We start from the raw sequence: 16,433 nt of genomic DNA, 5'->3' as shown, positions 1-16,433 counted from the left end.
TTTACTTTTACACATATACTAGAAGCCCCCCTGGGGGACTTCTAGTATATGCACTCAGATCTCTTATTGAGATCTTTGCTGTATAGTTATACAGCAAATATCAATGAGAACAGCACTCGTTTGCTTTCGGCTGCTGCAGCAGCTGAAAACAAACAAGTGCCGAGCCGGGGACGGCGCCATCTTGGAGCGGTCCCCGGCCGGCAGCAGGTACAGAGATCGCTCCTCCGGGACATTGGACGCGATCTCCCCACTATACCACAACCAATCATCTTCAGCCGGTAATCCGAGGCAGCTGTCATCTTTGACAGCTGCCTCCGATTACCTGATTAGCGGGCACGGTCACACCGTGCCCGCTAATAGCTGCGATCCCGGGCTACATGCGGCACCCGGGATTGCAGCAGTTCAGAGCGCGCCCGCTGCGCGGCCCTGCTCTGAACGCCGTGAGGCGGCCCTGGACGTACGGGTACGTCCAGGGTCGCCTAAGGGTTAAAGTGTCACTGTCGTGTCTTTTTTTTTTTTTTTTTGCAGAAATCAATAGTCCAGGCGATTTTAAGAAACTTTGTAATTGGGTTCATTAGGCAAATATGCCATTATCTGCATTTAAAAAGACTTTCCCCAGCCCCCCCTCCTCTCTCTCTCATTCACTGCTCATTATCAGGAAATCTCGACTCTTTTACATCAGTCGAGCTCTGTGTAACCTATAGAGAGGGGAGGGGTGAGGAGGGAGATTAGTTGCCAGCAGAGAACAAAGGATTACACAGTGGGAACTGTGTGAAAGCTGCTATTCAGAGGTCAGAGAGGTCAGTGCTGACCTCAGAGAAGATAGCCCTGTAAATTAACTCTTTTTTGTCCTGTTTTGGTGCTTCACCTCCCTCCACCCCTCCCCTCTCCATAGAGAACAATGAAGACGGGGGGAGAGCTTCAAACTGCTTTTTCATGATAAAAATGCATTTTTCGGCTAAAAAAACCCAATTACAAAGTTTCTTAAAATCGTCTGTTCTATTGATTTCTGCAAAAAATTTAAACAACAGTGACACTTTAATACCTTGTATTGCTCCCTCTAACATCAATGACAGCTTGAAGTCTTATGTGTTAGTTGTGGATGAGGCTCTTTATTTTCCCAGATGGTAAAGCTGCCCATTCTTCTTGGCAAAAAACTCCAGTTCATGTAAATTCCTCTTCTGTCTTGTATGAACTGCGTGCTTGAGATCTCCCCAGAGTGGCTCAATAATACTGAGGACAGGAGACTGAGATGGCCGCTCCAGAACCTTCACTTTGTTCTGCTGTATCCAATGACAGATCAAGTTGGCCTTGTGTTTTGTCATGTTGAAAATATCATTGAAATCAATGTAGAACTTCCAGAAATAATTGACTTGTCGGCCATTGTTTGCCTTAGCTTCAACGCAACACATTTCAATATGGAAAGAACGGCCGTTGTTTGCTATTAAAACATAAAAAATATGTGGTGTGAACAAGGCCTAACAGTGCAATACATAGTTATCATCCCTCCTCAAATGACACCCGGGTCTTGGATTAATGGTGAAGATTGTTCCTCGAGTCTTTCTGATATCTATAGCCCCAGGATAATCCATATCTTTCTTCTCTTGCAGATCGTTTTCCTCTATGCAGTAACAAGGGTCAAGGATACAGTTTTTTTGGAAATTGGCCATTAATCTTCTTAGCAGAAAGGATAACCCTCTTCAAGGGGACATTTCCTGAGCGCTCATCTACCAGAAAACTCTTACTTGTGACTCGAACTTGAACTCTCCGGCAGAACAGAAACACATCTGTCTCTCTATGGGTGATGGACTGTTAAAGGGGTTATCCACTCACACAGATTCTTAAGATAGCTGCCTCTGCTAAACAGTTCAGCTGACAGCTAGCAGCACATATGTTGTCTTTAACGCACTTGTTGTGCCCACCCAACTGCAAGTTATCTTTATAGAGGGAGGGGGATACACAGTGGCCGACATGTTTGACAGACGCTTATATCTTCAACTTTTGTTCAATCAATGGGTTGTGTGCATGTGCTATGACAGTCCCTACAGGTCCATATAACAAACATGTGGCCACTGCATATGCCTCCCTATAGTTAGTTTATATATTTCTATGGCCACGACTACACAGCATTCTTATTTGGCCGCTTGATGTCCTTTTTTTTCCCCGGACGGATGTCATTTCGTGCCCAAACAACAGACATTATTCAGGCGCGAAATGATAGTAGTCCAAAAAAAAATGTCCGCCAAGCGTCCCCCCAAAAAAATTTTTTAAGTATTATCCCTGTACTGTGACATCACCATGTGCATTCGTCCAGTGCTGTAACTTCACCGTGTGCATTCCCCCTGTACTGTGACATCACTGTGTATTATCCCGGTACTGTGACATCACAGTGTGCATTATCCCCGTACTGTGACATCACTCTGTGCATTATCCCCGTACTGTGACATCACAGTGTGTATTATCCCTGTACTGTGACATCACAGTGTGCATTATCCCTGTACTGTGACATCACTGTGTGCATTATCCCTGTACTGTGACATCACTGTGTGCATTATCCCTGTACTGTGACATCACTGTGTGTATTATCCCTGTACTGTGACATCACTGTATGTATTACCCCTGTACTGTGACATCAATGCTTATGTAGTGACATCTCTGTGTGGATTACCCTTATTGTGACATCACGGTCTACATTTTTCCACTACTGTGACAATGTGTACTGAGTGGGTCCCCACTTCAGGTCTTGCTACAGGGCCTCATACTTACATGTTATAACCCTGCATAGAATCTAAGGGTTCTGCATTACTGATGCATATAGCAAGAACTAGCACTCCTTCTCCTAAATCAGCATCACGTGATGATTTGTACGTCTATCGGAGAAGCAGATAACAATGATAATTTCCTCATCACAATAACTAGGCCAATCCTTTGGCTGTCAGGGTATGATGGGAATTGTAGTTCTGTAACAGCTGGAGACCTGTGAGTAGAGATGATCAAATTTACACTATAAATGAAGCAAATCTCTTTGATATCTCGGCAATCTGTTTATCAGCCGGCTGCCTTTGAAGTCTGTGCCGCTCTGTGCCGTTCCACCCCAGGTGTCTGGAAAAGCTGCATCCAGTCCTGGGAGAAGTTTCCCAGGACTGGATCCAGCTTTTCCAGACACCTGAGGTGGAGCAGCATGGAGCGGCACAGACTTCAAAGGCAGCCGGCTGATAAACAGATTGCTGAGCTAAGGAATCGATTTGCTTCATTTAAAGTGTAAATTTGCTCATCTCTACCTGTGAGTTGGACACCACCGATGTATTTTATATAGAGAACAGTAGAAGATGGAGCCCGTGCATATATATATATATATATATATATATATATATATATATATATATATATTAGTCCTCCTCCCTGGAGCATAGTAGTTTCATCCACCTGTGCTTCTGGGAAGACGACCAAAAACTTTCACAATTAGCGACAAGACATTAGCATGGTTGTCTTGCCGAGCTGAGGGTATTTTTTTTTTTTTTTGTTAAAATATATCCAAGTTGCTATTACGATGGAATTTGTAAGTTCTTCCAGTGGATTTTCTCCAGACACCCTGGTTTAGTCCCTCAATCCATGAGTACAGTAGCAGATCATTTTCCTAAAACCTCCGGCATGGGACTATATTACGTCTCCTTACAATTTCCAAGTACAGCGAGCACAGTAAGTAAGGGGTCATATCAGACCTCCGAATTCACAATTCAGTGCTATACAGAGGCATTATACAGCTGCACATGGAATCCATACATTTCTGAGAAGGAAAGGATCAGGCATATTTTGATTTCATTTGCCTGATCCTTTAGTTCTTGGGACGATCAGACATATCCCCTTTCCTGTGGATCAGGTACAATAATTAAAGTGGACCTGTCAGCAATTTTTTGCTGACTAGAGTAAAGGCAGTGTACAATAGAGCTCCTCGTCCTGAATCAGGAGATATAACTCTTATTTCAATCCATTGCTCCAGTGCTGAGATATAAGCTTAAAGTGACTGTACCACCGGGCCCAGGCTGAAGCACTGGAGGCGGGCCGACCCACCCTTAGTGGGAGGAAACCCTAGCCCCTCTATGATAGGGTTCTATTGATTCTAATGGAGTCAGGTCATGGAGGGGCTGGGGTTTCCTCCCACTAAGGGTGGGTCGACCGCCTCCAGTGCTTCAGCCTGGGCCTGGTGGTACAGTCACTTTAAGAAGATTTATGCAAGTTAGAAGATAAAGCCCAGAGGGTGTTCCCTTGGCTGGTGAAGCCCAGCAATATTCAGCTTATGTAGCACAGGAGAACGCCCAGTGAGCTTTAGTTCCTAAATTTGCATAAAATTCTAAACCTTACATCTCAGCACTGGAGTGACGGACTATAATAAGAGTTAAAACTCCTCATTCAGGGCAGGAAGCTCTATTGTACACTACCTTTACTTTAGTCAGCAAAAAGCTTCAAACAGGTCTGCTCTAAAGAGGTAATCGGCAAATTGACACTGAAATGGTCAGCATTGTTTTAACAAACTTCACACAAATCGATAAGATATATTGCAAAGTTTATCAGAGAAAAATGCTTTCTTATCGTCAAGCTTAGTCTATAAAAAAGGAAGGGGTCAGAAGGGAGTTGGGAGGAGGAGTAAGATAAGCTGATAGAAACAGACAGAGACTACACAAAAGCTAACTGTTGGCGTTACATCTCACCCTATGCCTAGATTCAAAGCTTAAGGGGGCTGGAACGCTATCAATAGGGCTGGAAATAGATGGCTCCATCCATCATGTACTGGTGGCACCAGGTTACTACTGTACAGCCCCCATTTACTTCAATGGGAGCTGTGCTGCAGATATCTGACACTGCCACCTCCCCTCCACCAATCACACAAAACCCCTTTAGGGGGCCTTCACACGTACCGTATCGCTGCGTATTTAACTCTGCGTTTTTATCGTTGCGTTTTTTACATGCGCGTTTTGATTTTCACATGATTTTCATGGGAAAATCAAAACTCGCATGTAAAAATCGGACCAAAAACGCAGCGTTAAAAACGCAATGATACGGTGCGTGTGAAGCTACCCTTAAAGGGAACCAATCACTGGAAAAAAGCATATAGAGCTTTTGAAATGTGCTGTTAGAGCACACAGCACACTTGCCACACGTGTTTCCATAGCCTCCGTGCCTTCCCCGTGTAAGCCGCAAAGTAACTTTATAAAACTGGCGCCCTGTATGCTAATTACCTGAGGTAGTCACCTGGGCGGTGTTCGGCTAGCAGGTAGTCACGGTCCCCTGGGCGTTCTTCCGCTGTAATCACGCCCCTCTGGGCGTGATTCAAATGTCAGAGTGGCTGTGGCGTCACTCGGGAGCGCGCCGTGCCCAACGTCGGCGCGCTTACGTACTGATGCCGGACGCCGCCGCACATGCGCAGTGCAGCCGCTTCCATTCCAGTTGGACTGCGCCTGTGCAGAATAGCCTCGAACTCCGGCTAACAGGCTATTCGAGGCTATTCTGCACAGGCGCAGTACCGCCGGAATGGAAGCGGCTGCACTGCGCATGTGCGGCGGCGTCCGGCATCAGAATGTCACAGCTACTCGGCCATTTGAATCACGCCCAGAGGGGCGTGATTACAGCGGTAGAACGCCCAGGGGACAGTGACTACCTGCTAGCCGAACACCGCCCAGGTGACTACCTCAGGTAATTAGCATACAGGGCGCCAGTTTTATAAAGTTACTTTGCGGCTTACACGGGGGCGGCACGGAGGCTATGGAAACACGTGTGGCAAGTGTGCTGTGTGCTCTAACAGCACATTTCAAAAGCTCTATATGCGTTTTTCCGGTGATTGGTTCCCTTTAAACTGTTTACTACTGTTCTATAATGTCCTTTCAGCTGCTGCTGCTTTATAGGGTGTGTATAGGGAGATAGCTATCCCCTTCATGTGTACAGCGTATGGTTAGGCTCCACACATGAGCTCAGGGACAACTAAAGAGGGGAAAACTGGTGAAAAAGGCAATACACAAGATCTATAATTGCCAGAAATAGTGCTATTCCTTATGTACATAAGTCCCTTTAAGGAATTCAAAATCTTTACATGTAACAATATAGATGGAGAAAATAAAGGACGAGGGGAGGAAAAGCGCTGATGTCTTTTTTTTTCTCATGCTGGAGATGGCAAGAAAAGTGGGTCAGTGACCAATCCCAACCCTTTGAAGCCAGAACACCCAGACCGCGGATGTATTATGAGAAGATGCCGCTCATTAGATGCACAGACCATTTAAAGGGAAGAAGATGAAGAAGACCGCTAACAAGATGTATGGAGAGAAGCACAATGAGAGAGAGGCACAATGTAACAAGTGGATAGGTAAGTATATAAAACACTAGGTGATATGTAATAATAATAGTAAATCTCAGCCTATGAGACATAGTAAGCAGCAGATAGCTCCAGCCCCCTTCTCACTAGTGTGCGAGATATTAGGAGAGATGGGGGGAGGCTGAAGCTGAAGAGAAATGTCTCAGTGTCCACGTCCCAAAACCACAACCCCGCTAAGCAAACAGCGTTACAACGTTCCGTTCCACCAAGTTACCTCACACCTTGTCCATAAGACAGCGATAGTAGGAAACACACATATATAACTCCGCATGGAGTGTCACCAGTGTTATATAAATGAGATTGTGTACATACAGCGCCCCCTCTGGACAAGTGTGGCCACAATATGTCTGTGTGGCAGGACTAGAGTTCCATCAGGTCGTTGCATCCAGCAAAGTACAATGATCCTAGACCCCTGTCCTGGGCTTAGTGCTAACAATGGGGCTAAAGCCAGATGTTGCTTCTGCAGAATAAACATACACAGATGTAGCAGAGCTCTGGTTGACATTTTGGCACAAGTGGTGATATCTGCGCTATGGGAGCAGATATACGCACTAAAGTATCTAACTAGCACAGCATGCACCCCTGGGTGCCAGGGTATTTAGATAGAGAGACATATCACTAGCAGGAGCAAAGAGTTAAAAAGTAAACGGAGCTCGGCTGCAACTTTACAAGTCTGCTACACTAGTCATACGGTACAATTAATATGTGGTTATACATAGGACTGCAGATATACACACTGTAATATATAAGTAGAAAAGCATGCACCCCTGGGTGCCAGGGTATTTGGATAGAGAGACATATCACTAGCAGAGGCAAAGCGTTAAGAAGAAAACTGTGCTCAGCTGCAAATTTACAAGTCTGCTACACTTAGATGGGAACATACCGTACAATTAATATGTGGTTATACACAAGACTGCAGGTATACACACTGTATTATATAAGTAGCACACCATGCACCCCTGGATGCCAGGGTATTTGGAGAGAGAGACATATCACTATGCAGAGGCAAAGAGTTAAAAAAGAAACGGAGCTGAGCTGCAACTATACAAATCTGCTACACTAGTCGGCCACATACGGCACGATTAATATGTGGTTTTACATAGGACTGCAGATATACACATTAAATCTAATGGAGAATGCACCCCTGGGTGACAGGTTATTTAGATACAAAGAGTAATCACTAAGCAAAGGCAAAGAGTTACAAAGGAAACACAACTATACATATCTGCTACACTAGTCGGCCACATACGGTGCAATTTTTTTTACTAGATCAACATATACAGAGGCGTAGTTAGGATGGTCTACTGTAGGCCAATGCAGGGTGGCACACTGGCGCCCCCTGAAGTATACAAAGTGAATGTCTGTAACATGATTTACACACTGTAAATCAGTGTTTTCTAATCTGTGGCAAAACTACAACTCCCATCATGTCTGCATGCTGGGAGTTGTAGTTTGCAACAAATGGAGATCCACAGGTGGAGGAACACTGTTTGGAATATGCAAAAATATTTTCCAGCATAGTCTTCAGATACTATGATTGTCCATGATATATATATATATAGATATATATATATATACACACACACAACTTACAACCCATCAGGGCAGCAATATCGATGACAATGACAAAAGATCAGGGGGGTAACTCAATGGAGACAATTGCTAAACATCCCTAGAAAACTTTGCAGACATGTCTTTTAAAGGGCCAGTCAGACTTGTCATGGGGCCATAACATACAGTCAGATGTGAAGTGCAGAAAGTAGCCTCCCTTCCCCCTCGTCAGCCTTCCTATCCCCTCTTGCTCTGCCTCCTCCTCCCCCAGGTCTCCCCCTTCTCACCAGCCTTGCAGGGGTCCTTGTAGTCAATGTGCTCCTCCAGGTCCTCCAGCTCGGGGACATAGTCTGGCAGCTCGTGCCCCCCGGCCGCCGGCAGGAGTAGTGTCGGCAGCAGTAGCAGCAGGATGCCGGGCAGCAGCAGCAGCAGCAGCAGCGGACCTCTGGCTGTCCTGGGCATCCCGGCAGCTCGCTCCCAGGGCTGTCTGTCTGTGGGCTGCCGCCGCTGCCTCCTCTGCTCTGGGCTCGGGGAGGCGGGATTCCCGCGGATCAGCCCCCTCTCCAGCCCTGGGATATCATTGTGTCCCTGGGAAAGAGCCAGCCTAATGGGGAGGGAGGAGAGCCGGGACCTCTAACCCCTCGCAGCCCTGCCGCAGGCTCCTGTGCACACGGGCAGCCGCATGCGGCTTCTCTCGCCGGGTTATGGGGGAGCAGCTTCTGCAGAGCATCTCACCCCTAAGGAGGAGCTGGCTGCAGAGTCCTGCGCTCATCACTGCACACAGGTAGGTGCACAGTCTATGGGGTGCAGAGCATTGCCTCGCTACCTGTGCAGGTATCTGCAGACTATCACTTCTCTGCCTGGACAGGGAGGTGTATGCAGAGTGTCACTTCTCCACCTGTATAGGTCACTGCAAAGTATCACTCTACCTGTGCAGGCATCTGCAGACTATCACTTCTCTGCCTGGACAGGGAGGTGTATGCAGAGTGTCACTTCTCCACCTGTATAGGTCACTACAAAGTATCAGTCTACCTGTGCAGGCATGTGCAGACTATCACTTCTCTACTTATGTAGGTATCTGCAGAGTGCCACTTCCCTACCTGTAGGTATCTGCAGAATATAACTTCTCTGCTTGTACAGGTATCTGCAGACTATCACTTCTCTGCCTGTACAGGTAGGTATATGCAAAGTGTTACTTCCCTACCTGTATAGGTATCTGCAGAATATCACTTCTCTACCTGAATAGGTATCTGCACAGTATAATTTCACTGCCTATGTGGGTATCTGCAGACTATCACTTCTCTACCTGAATAGGTATCTGCACAGTATCACTTCTCTACAAGTATAGGTACCTGCAGAGAATCACTTCACTACCTGTATAGGTAATTATTTGTATAGCGCACACAGATTCCGCAGCCTTCACCTATCTGTATGTTATGTATGTTAGGTATCTGTAGAGTATCACTTCTGTACCTGTATAGGTATCTGCACAGTATCAATTCTGTACCTGTATAGGTATCTGCACAGTATCACTTCTGTACCTGTATAGGTATCTGCACAGTATCACTTCTGTACCTGTATAGGTATTTGCACAGTATTACGTCTGTACCTGTATAGGTATCTGCACAGTATTACGTCTGTACCTGTATAGGTATCTGCACAGTATTACTTCTGAATCTGTATAGGTATCTGCACAGTATTACTTCTGTACCTGTATAGGTATCTGCACAGTATTACTTCTGTACCTGTATAGGTATCTGCACAGTACCACTTCTGCACCTGTATAGGTATCTGCACAGTACCACTTCTGCACCTGTATAGGTATCTGCACAGTATCACTTCTGTACCTGTATAGGTATCTGCACAGTATCACTTCTGTACCTGTATAGGTATCTGCACAGTATTACTTCTATACCTGTATAGGTATCTGCACAGTATTACTTCTGTACCTGTATAGGTATCTGCACAGTATCACTTCTGTACCTGTATAGGTATCTGCACAGTATCACTTCTGTACCTGTATAGGTATCTGCACAGTATCACTTCTGTACCTGTATAGGTATCTGCACAGTATCACTTCTGTACCTGTATAGGTATCTGCACAGTATCACTTCTGTACCTGTATAGGTATCTGCACAGTATCACTTCTGTACCTGTATAGGTATCTGCACAGTATCACTTCTGTACCTGTATAGGTATCTGCACAGTATCACTTCTGTACCTGTATAGGTATCTGCACAGTATCACTTCTGTACCTGTATAGGTATCTGCACAGTATCACTTCTGTACCTGTATAGGTATCTGCACAGTATCACTTCTGTACCTGTATAGATATCTGCACAGTATCACTTCTGTACCTGTATAGGTATCTGCACAGTATCACTTCTGTTCCTGTATAGGTATCTGCACAGTACCACTTCTGTACCTGTATAGGTATCTGCACAGTACCACTTCTGTACCTGTATAGGTATCTGCACAGTACCACTTCTGTACCTGTATAGGTATCTGCACAGTACCACTTCTTCACTTATATAAATATCTACAGAGTATCATAGCTCCACCTGGACAGGTACCAGCACAGTATAACTTCCCTACCTCTGGGTAGATCTCCATGACTCCTCTAGGACAGATTAGGGTTAGTACCTTATGTTGCTATTAGTTGAGGTGGATTTTGGGGTATGTGAAGGGTCATTGAGTGGATGGGGGGGCCTCTATGTGATACATAGGTGGTCTGGGTTGGGTCTTGCACACATGCTGGGGGGTTATGTGATATAAAGGTGGTCTGGGCTGGGTCTTGCACACATGTAGGGGGCTCTATGTGATATATGGGGGGTCTCGGTCTTGCACACATGCTGGGGATGTATGATATACTATCTTCTGCCTTCGACACAGTTGACCATTTTCTCCTCTTACAAATCCTCTCATTCCTTGGCGTCACTTGCTCAGCTCTCTCCTGGATCTCCTCTTACCTCTCCAACCGCACTTTAGTGTCTCCCACTCCCACACCACTTCCTCTCCTCGTCCCCTTACTGTTGGTGTTCCCCAAGGCTCTGTACTCGGGCCTCTTCTCTTCTCCATCTACACCTCTGGCCTGGGACATATCATAGAATCCCACAGCTTCAGGTACCACATCTACGCCGATGACACCCAGATCTAACCTCTCTGGTCCGGATGTCACCTCTTTGCTATCCAGGATTCGAGAGTGTCTATCGGCCATATCTTCCTTCTTCTCTTCCCGCTTTCTAAAACTCAACATGGACAAAACAGAACTTATCATTTTCCCCCCATCTCGCTCCACCCTGCCTTCTAATCTGTCAATCACTATCAATGGCTGTACTCTGTCCCCTGTCCCCCAAGTCCGCTGCCTTGGGGTCACCTTTGACTCTGCCCTGTCCTTTAAACTACATATTCAGGCCCTGACCACCTCCTGCCGCCTTCACCTCAAAAACATTTCCAGAATGCGCTCTTTCCTTACCCCTGACTCCACCAAACTGCTGGTCCATGCTCTCATTATCTCCCGCTTGGACTACTGTAACATCCTCCTCTCTGGCCTTCCATCTAACTCCCTTACTCCCCTCCAGTCTATCCTTAACACTGCTGCCCGACTAATCCACCTTTCCCCTCGCTTTGCCTCAGCCTCTCCCCTCTGCCAATCCCTCCACTGGCTCCCATTGCCCAACGTATTCACTTTAAATTGTTGACCATGACTTGGCCATCCACAACCTGTTTCCTCCGTACATCTCTGACCTGATATCCCGCTACCGTCCCTCATGCAACCTCCAATCTTCCAGTGACCTCCGTCTCCGCTTCCCCCTTGTTCGTACCTCGCACAACCGCCTCCAAGACTTTGCCCGAGCCTCACCTATACTCTGGAACTCACTACCCCGACACATCCGGCTCTCATCCACCATCAAGTCCTTCAAAAGTAACCTGAAAACCCATCTCTTCAAACAAGGCTACAACCTACAATAACTCTGCATCACACTGTGACTGGCTGCACTTTACCTCCTGTTTCTCTCCCTGTACCTTATAGATTGTAAGCCCTCGCGGGCAGGGTCCTCTTCCCCATGTACCAGTCTGTCATTTGCCTTAATGTGTCTTGATCTTGTATTGTTCTGTTTGTTACCCTATCTATTGTATAGCACTCTGGAATTAAGGGCGCTTTATAAATAAATAATAATAATAATAATATACATAGGTGGTCTGGGTCTTGCACACATGCTGGCAGTGAATGTGATACATAGGGGGTCTGGGTCTTGCACATATGCTGGGGGCTTTATGCGATATATAGGTGGCCTGGGTTGGGTCTTGCACACATGTAGGGGGCTCCATGCGATAAATAGGGGGTCTGGGTTGGGTCTTGCACACATGCTGGGGATGTATGATATACATAGGTGTTCTGGGTCTTGCACACATGCTGGGGATGTATGTGATATATAGGTGGTCTGGGTTGGGTCTTGCACACATGCTGGGACTCTGTCATATATAGGTGATCTGGGTCGGGTCTTGCACACATGCTGGGGCTCCATGTGATATATATGGGGTCTGGGTTATGTCTTGCACACATGCTGGGGATGTATGTGATGTATAGGTGGTCTGGGTTAGGTCTTGCACACATGCTGGGGATGTATGTGATATATAGGTGGTCTGGGTTAGGTCTTGCACACATGCTGGGGATGTATGTGATATAAAGGGGGTCTGGGTTGGGTCTTGCACACATGCTGGGGATGTATGTGATGTATAGGTGGTCTGGGTTAGGTCTTGCACACATGCTGGGGATGTATGTGATATAACGGGGGTCTGGGTTAGGTCTTGCACACATGTAGGGGGCTCCATGTGATATATATGGGGTCTGGGTTAGGTCTTGCACACATGCTGGGGATGTATGTGATGTATAGGTGGTCTGGGTTGGGTCTTGCACACATGCTGGGGATGTATGTGATGTATAGGTGGTCTGGGTTGGGTCTTGCACACATGCTGGGGCTCCATGTGATATATATGGGGTCTGGGTTAGGTCTTGCACACATGCTGGGGATGTATGTGATATATAGGTGGTCTGGGTTGGGTCTTGCACACATGCTGGGGATGTATGTGATGTATAGGTGGTCTGGGTTAGGTCTTGCACACATGCTGGGGATGTATGTGATATATAGGGGGTCTGGGTTAGGTCTTGCACACATGTAGGGGGCTCCATGTGATATATATGGGGTCTGGGTTAGGTCTTGCACACATGCTGGGGATGTATGTGATATATAGGTGGTCTGGGTTGGGTCTTGCACACATGCTGGGGATGTATGTGATGTATAGGTGGTCTGGGTTAGGTCTTGCACACATGCTGGGGATGTATGTGATATATAGGGGGTCTGGGTTAGGTCTTGCACACATGTAGGGGGCTCCATGTGATATATATGGGGTCTGGGTTAGGTCTTGCACACATGCTGGGGTCTGGATAACAGTCAGGTAATGCTGCCACCTTATCAAAAGTTCTTTTTCCCTTTTTTCAAGTTATAGGAACTTCCGATAGATATGGAAAAAGTCCTTGGGGGAGATTTATCAAACTGGTGTAAAGTAAAACTGGCTCAGCTGCCCCTAGCAACCAATCAGATTCCAATTTTCATTTTCCAAAGAGTCTGTGAGGAATGAAAGGTGGAATCTGATTGGTTGCTAGGGGCAACTGAGCCAGTTTTACTTTACACCAGTTTGATAAATCTCCCCCATTGAGTCTTCCTCCTCTGCAGTCCTGGATCACACGCAGTCCTGATGTGGTAGTCTGCAGGCTCCGCAGCGTTGCCCCTCCCCCTATAAGGTGTCAGTGCTGAGGAGGAGATTCTTGCTCTAAATAAACCCAGGTGTTTGCCAGAATCTCAGCTGTGCTCAGAATCCCTGCACTGAGAATATAAAGAGTGTGGGGATCATAGTGCGCAGGTTGTGATGGTGGGCTTTCCCTGCAGTAACATAGCTGGGCAGGACTGGCATAGAGCTTGTTCGGGCAGGCGGTTGGCATTCTTTGCCCACACATAGTGCATAGCAGCGCAGGACCTGCAGATGGCTGGGGAAAAGCTTTTATGAAGGGGGATTCAAACCAGGTGATGTCAGTGTCTATAAGAACCAGGCTACGAATACATATAAGATCGTAGTGGCTTAAAGGGATCTCACAAACTGAAGGCTGTTTATCATTATAGGTGCCCATACACCTTCAATAGCTGTCTCTCAAGCAGAGTTTGGCTCAGACAAACTTTCATGTGTTCTAAATGGGCTGACAGGTTTGCTAGGTAAAGTTAGTGACATAGGAGAAGGTTTGGTAGGTAAGGATAGTGACATAAGAGAAGGTTTGGTAGGTAAGGATAGTGACATAGGAGAAGGTTTGGTAGGTAAGGATAGTGATATAGGAGAAGGTTTGGTAGGTAAGGTTAGTGACATAGGGGAAGGTTTGGTAGGTAAGGATAGTGACATAGGAGAAGGTTTGGTAGGTAAGGATAGTGACATAGGAGAAGGTTTGGTAGGTAAGGATAGTGACATAGGAGAAGGTTTGGTAGGTAAGGATAGTGATATAGGAGAAGGTTTGGTAGGTAAGGATAGTGACATAGGAGAAGGTTTGGTAGGTAAGGATAGTGACATAAGAGAAGGTTTGGTAGGTATAGATAGTGACATAGGAGAAGGTTTGGTAGGTAAGGATAGTGACATAGGAGAAGGTTTGGTAGGTAAGGATAGTGACATAGGAGAAGGTTTGGTAGGTAAGGATAGTGACATAGGGGAAGGTTTGGTAGGTAAGGATGGTGACATAGGAGAAGGTTTGGTAGGTAAGGATAGTGATATAGGAGAAGGTTTGGTAGGTAAGGATAGTGATATAGGAGAAGGTTTGGTAGGTAAGGATAGTGACATAGGAGAAGGTTTGGTAGGTAAGGATAGTGACATAGGAGAAGGTTTGGTAGGTAAGGATAGTGACATAGGAGAAGGTTTGGTAGGTAAGGATAGTGACATAGGAGAAGGTTTGGTAGGTAAGGATAGTGACATAGGAGAAGGTTTGGTAGATAAGGATAGTGATATAGGAGAAGGTTTGGTAGGTAAGGATAGTGATATAGGAGAAGGTTTGGTAGGTAAGTTTTGTCTGTTTGCTGATGAGACATAAGTGTGCAACAGGGTTGATATTCCTGGAGGCGTCAGTAATATAGCAAATGATTTAGCATTAGGGCATGCTCACACTGAGCAAAATTGGTGGAATTCCCCCGCGAAATCCCGCCTACCTCAGTGTCAAACAGTGTGTCTATGCGAGGGATTGTGTGCTTCCGCTCTCCGCTCAAAGAATTGACATGTCGCAGAGAGCAGAGGCACACAAGCCCTCCCATAGACACACTGTTTGACACTGAGGTAGGCGGGATTTCGCAGTGGAGAGCTCCGCCGTGGAATTCCACTGATTTTGCTCAGTGTGAACATACCCTTACTAGATAAGTGGCCCAAACAATGGAAACTGCAGTTCAGTGTTTCCAAATGTAAAATAATGCACTTGAGGAGGTGGAATCCTCTATCCAAGTATCATACTAGCAGTTCTGTGTTGGCAAAGACTTCAGAAGAGAAGGATTTAGTGATAGTGATTTCTGATAACCGTAAAATGAGTCACCAGTGCAACCAGGCGATAGGGAAAGCAAATTGTATACTGGGCTGTATAGCTAGAGGTATAACCAGTAGGAAGAGGGAGACTGTGGTCCCATGGTATCAGGAAAGACTTAAAGGGGTTGTCCAGCTTGGGGGCTATTTTTTCATATGACCGGGGAGGAGGTGGCTGAAAGAAAAGACGTCCACTCACCTCCCCGGTTCCAGCGGCTGGTCCCGCATCGCGTCGCTCCGCTGCCCAGTTCCCGGCCGCTTCCGGGTGTCTGACGCGGGCCCGAGACATGACATCTCAGGTCCGCTCAGCCACTCAGTGAAGTGGCTGAGCTCACTGAGTGTCTGAGCGGACCTGAGACGTCACGTCTCGGGCCCGCGTCAGACACCCGGAAGCGGCCGGGAACCGGTCACCGGAGCGACACGATAAGGGACCCGCCGCTGGAATCGGGGAGGTGAGTGGACGTCTTTTCTTTCAGCCACCTCCTCCCGGCCATATGAAAAAATAGCCCCCACACTGCACAACCCCTTTAAGGATCTAAATCTGTACAGTCTGGAGGAAAGAAGAAAAAGGAGGTTACATAACCAAAACCTTTAAATATGTTAAAGCAACTCTGTACCCACAATCTCTCCCCCCCCAAACCACTTGTACCTTCGGATAGCTGCTTTTAATCCAAAGTTCTGTCCTAGGATCCGTGCATCAGGTGATGCAGTTATTGTCCTAAAAAATAACTTTAAAACTTGCAGCCCTGTGTCAAATTGGCGTGGCCTAGAGTGTCTATGGCCTAGGCTTGCACCGCCTCTCCGTCCCTCCTCCTTGCCCTCTTCATCATTAGGAATGCCCCTGGGAAGAACTTCTCCTATTCCTCACTTGTCTAAACACTACTGTGGTGTCCCACCATGGGTGTTACCCTTC

At 46.5% G+C, this 16,433-nt stretch overlaps 1 protein-coding gene and 1 long non-coding RNA gene across 2 annotated transcripts in view; one reads left to right on the top strand and one right to left on the bottom strand.

Moving 5' to 3' along the window:
* Positions 1–8,536, bottom strand: part of BMP1 (bone morphogenetic protein 1) — a 77,938-nt gene extending 69,402 nt beyond the window's left edge. Inside the window, exon 1 of the mRNA XM_069944452.1 lies at positions 8,203–8,536. Within this exon, the coding sequence (XP_069800553.1) occupies positions 8,203–8,377 (175 nt within the window). The 5' untranslated portion in view covers positions 8,378–8,536. The remainder of the gene's footprint in view (positions 1–8,202) is intronic.
* A 3-nt stretch (positions 8,537–8,539) lies between these two features.
* Positions 8,540–16,433, top strand: part of LOC138767181 (uncharacterized) — a 39,453-nt gene continuing 31,559 nt past the window's right edge. The window contains exon 1 of the long non-coding RNA XR_011358774.1: positions 8,540–8,699. This is a non-coding gene — a long non-coding RNA (uncharacterized lncRNA). The remainder of the gene's footprint in view (positions 8,700–16,433) is intronic.

Source organism: Dendropsophus ebraccatus, chromosome 1 (genome assembly GCF_027789765.1).
Source record: "Dendropsophus ebraccatus isolate aDenEbr1 chromosome 1, aDenEbr1.pat, whole genome shotgun sequence".
NCBI lineage: Eukaryota > Metazoa > Chordata > Amphibia > Anura > Hylidae > Dendropsophus > Dendropsophus ebraccatus.
Note: the sequence above shows the minus strand (reverse complement) of the source record. Positions and strands in the feature narration are given on the sequence as shown.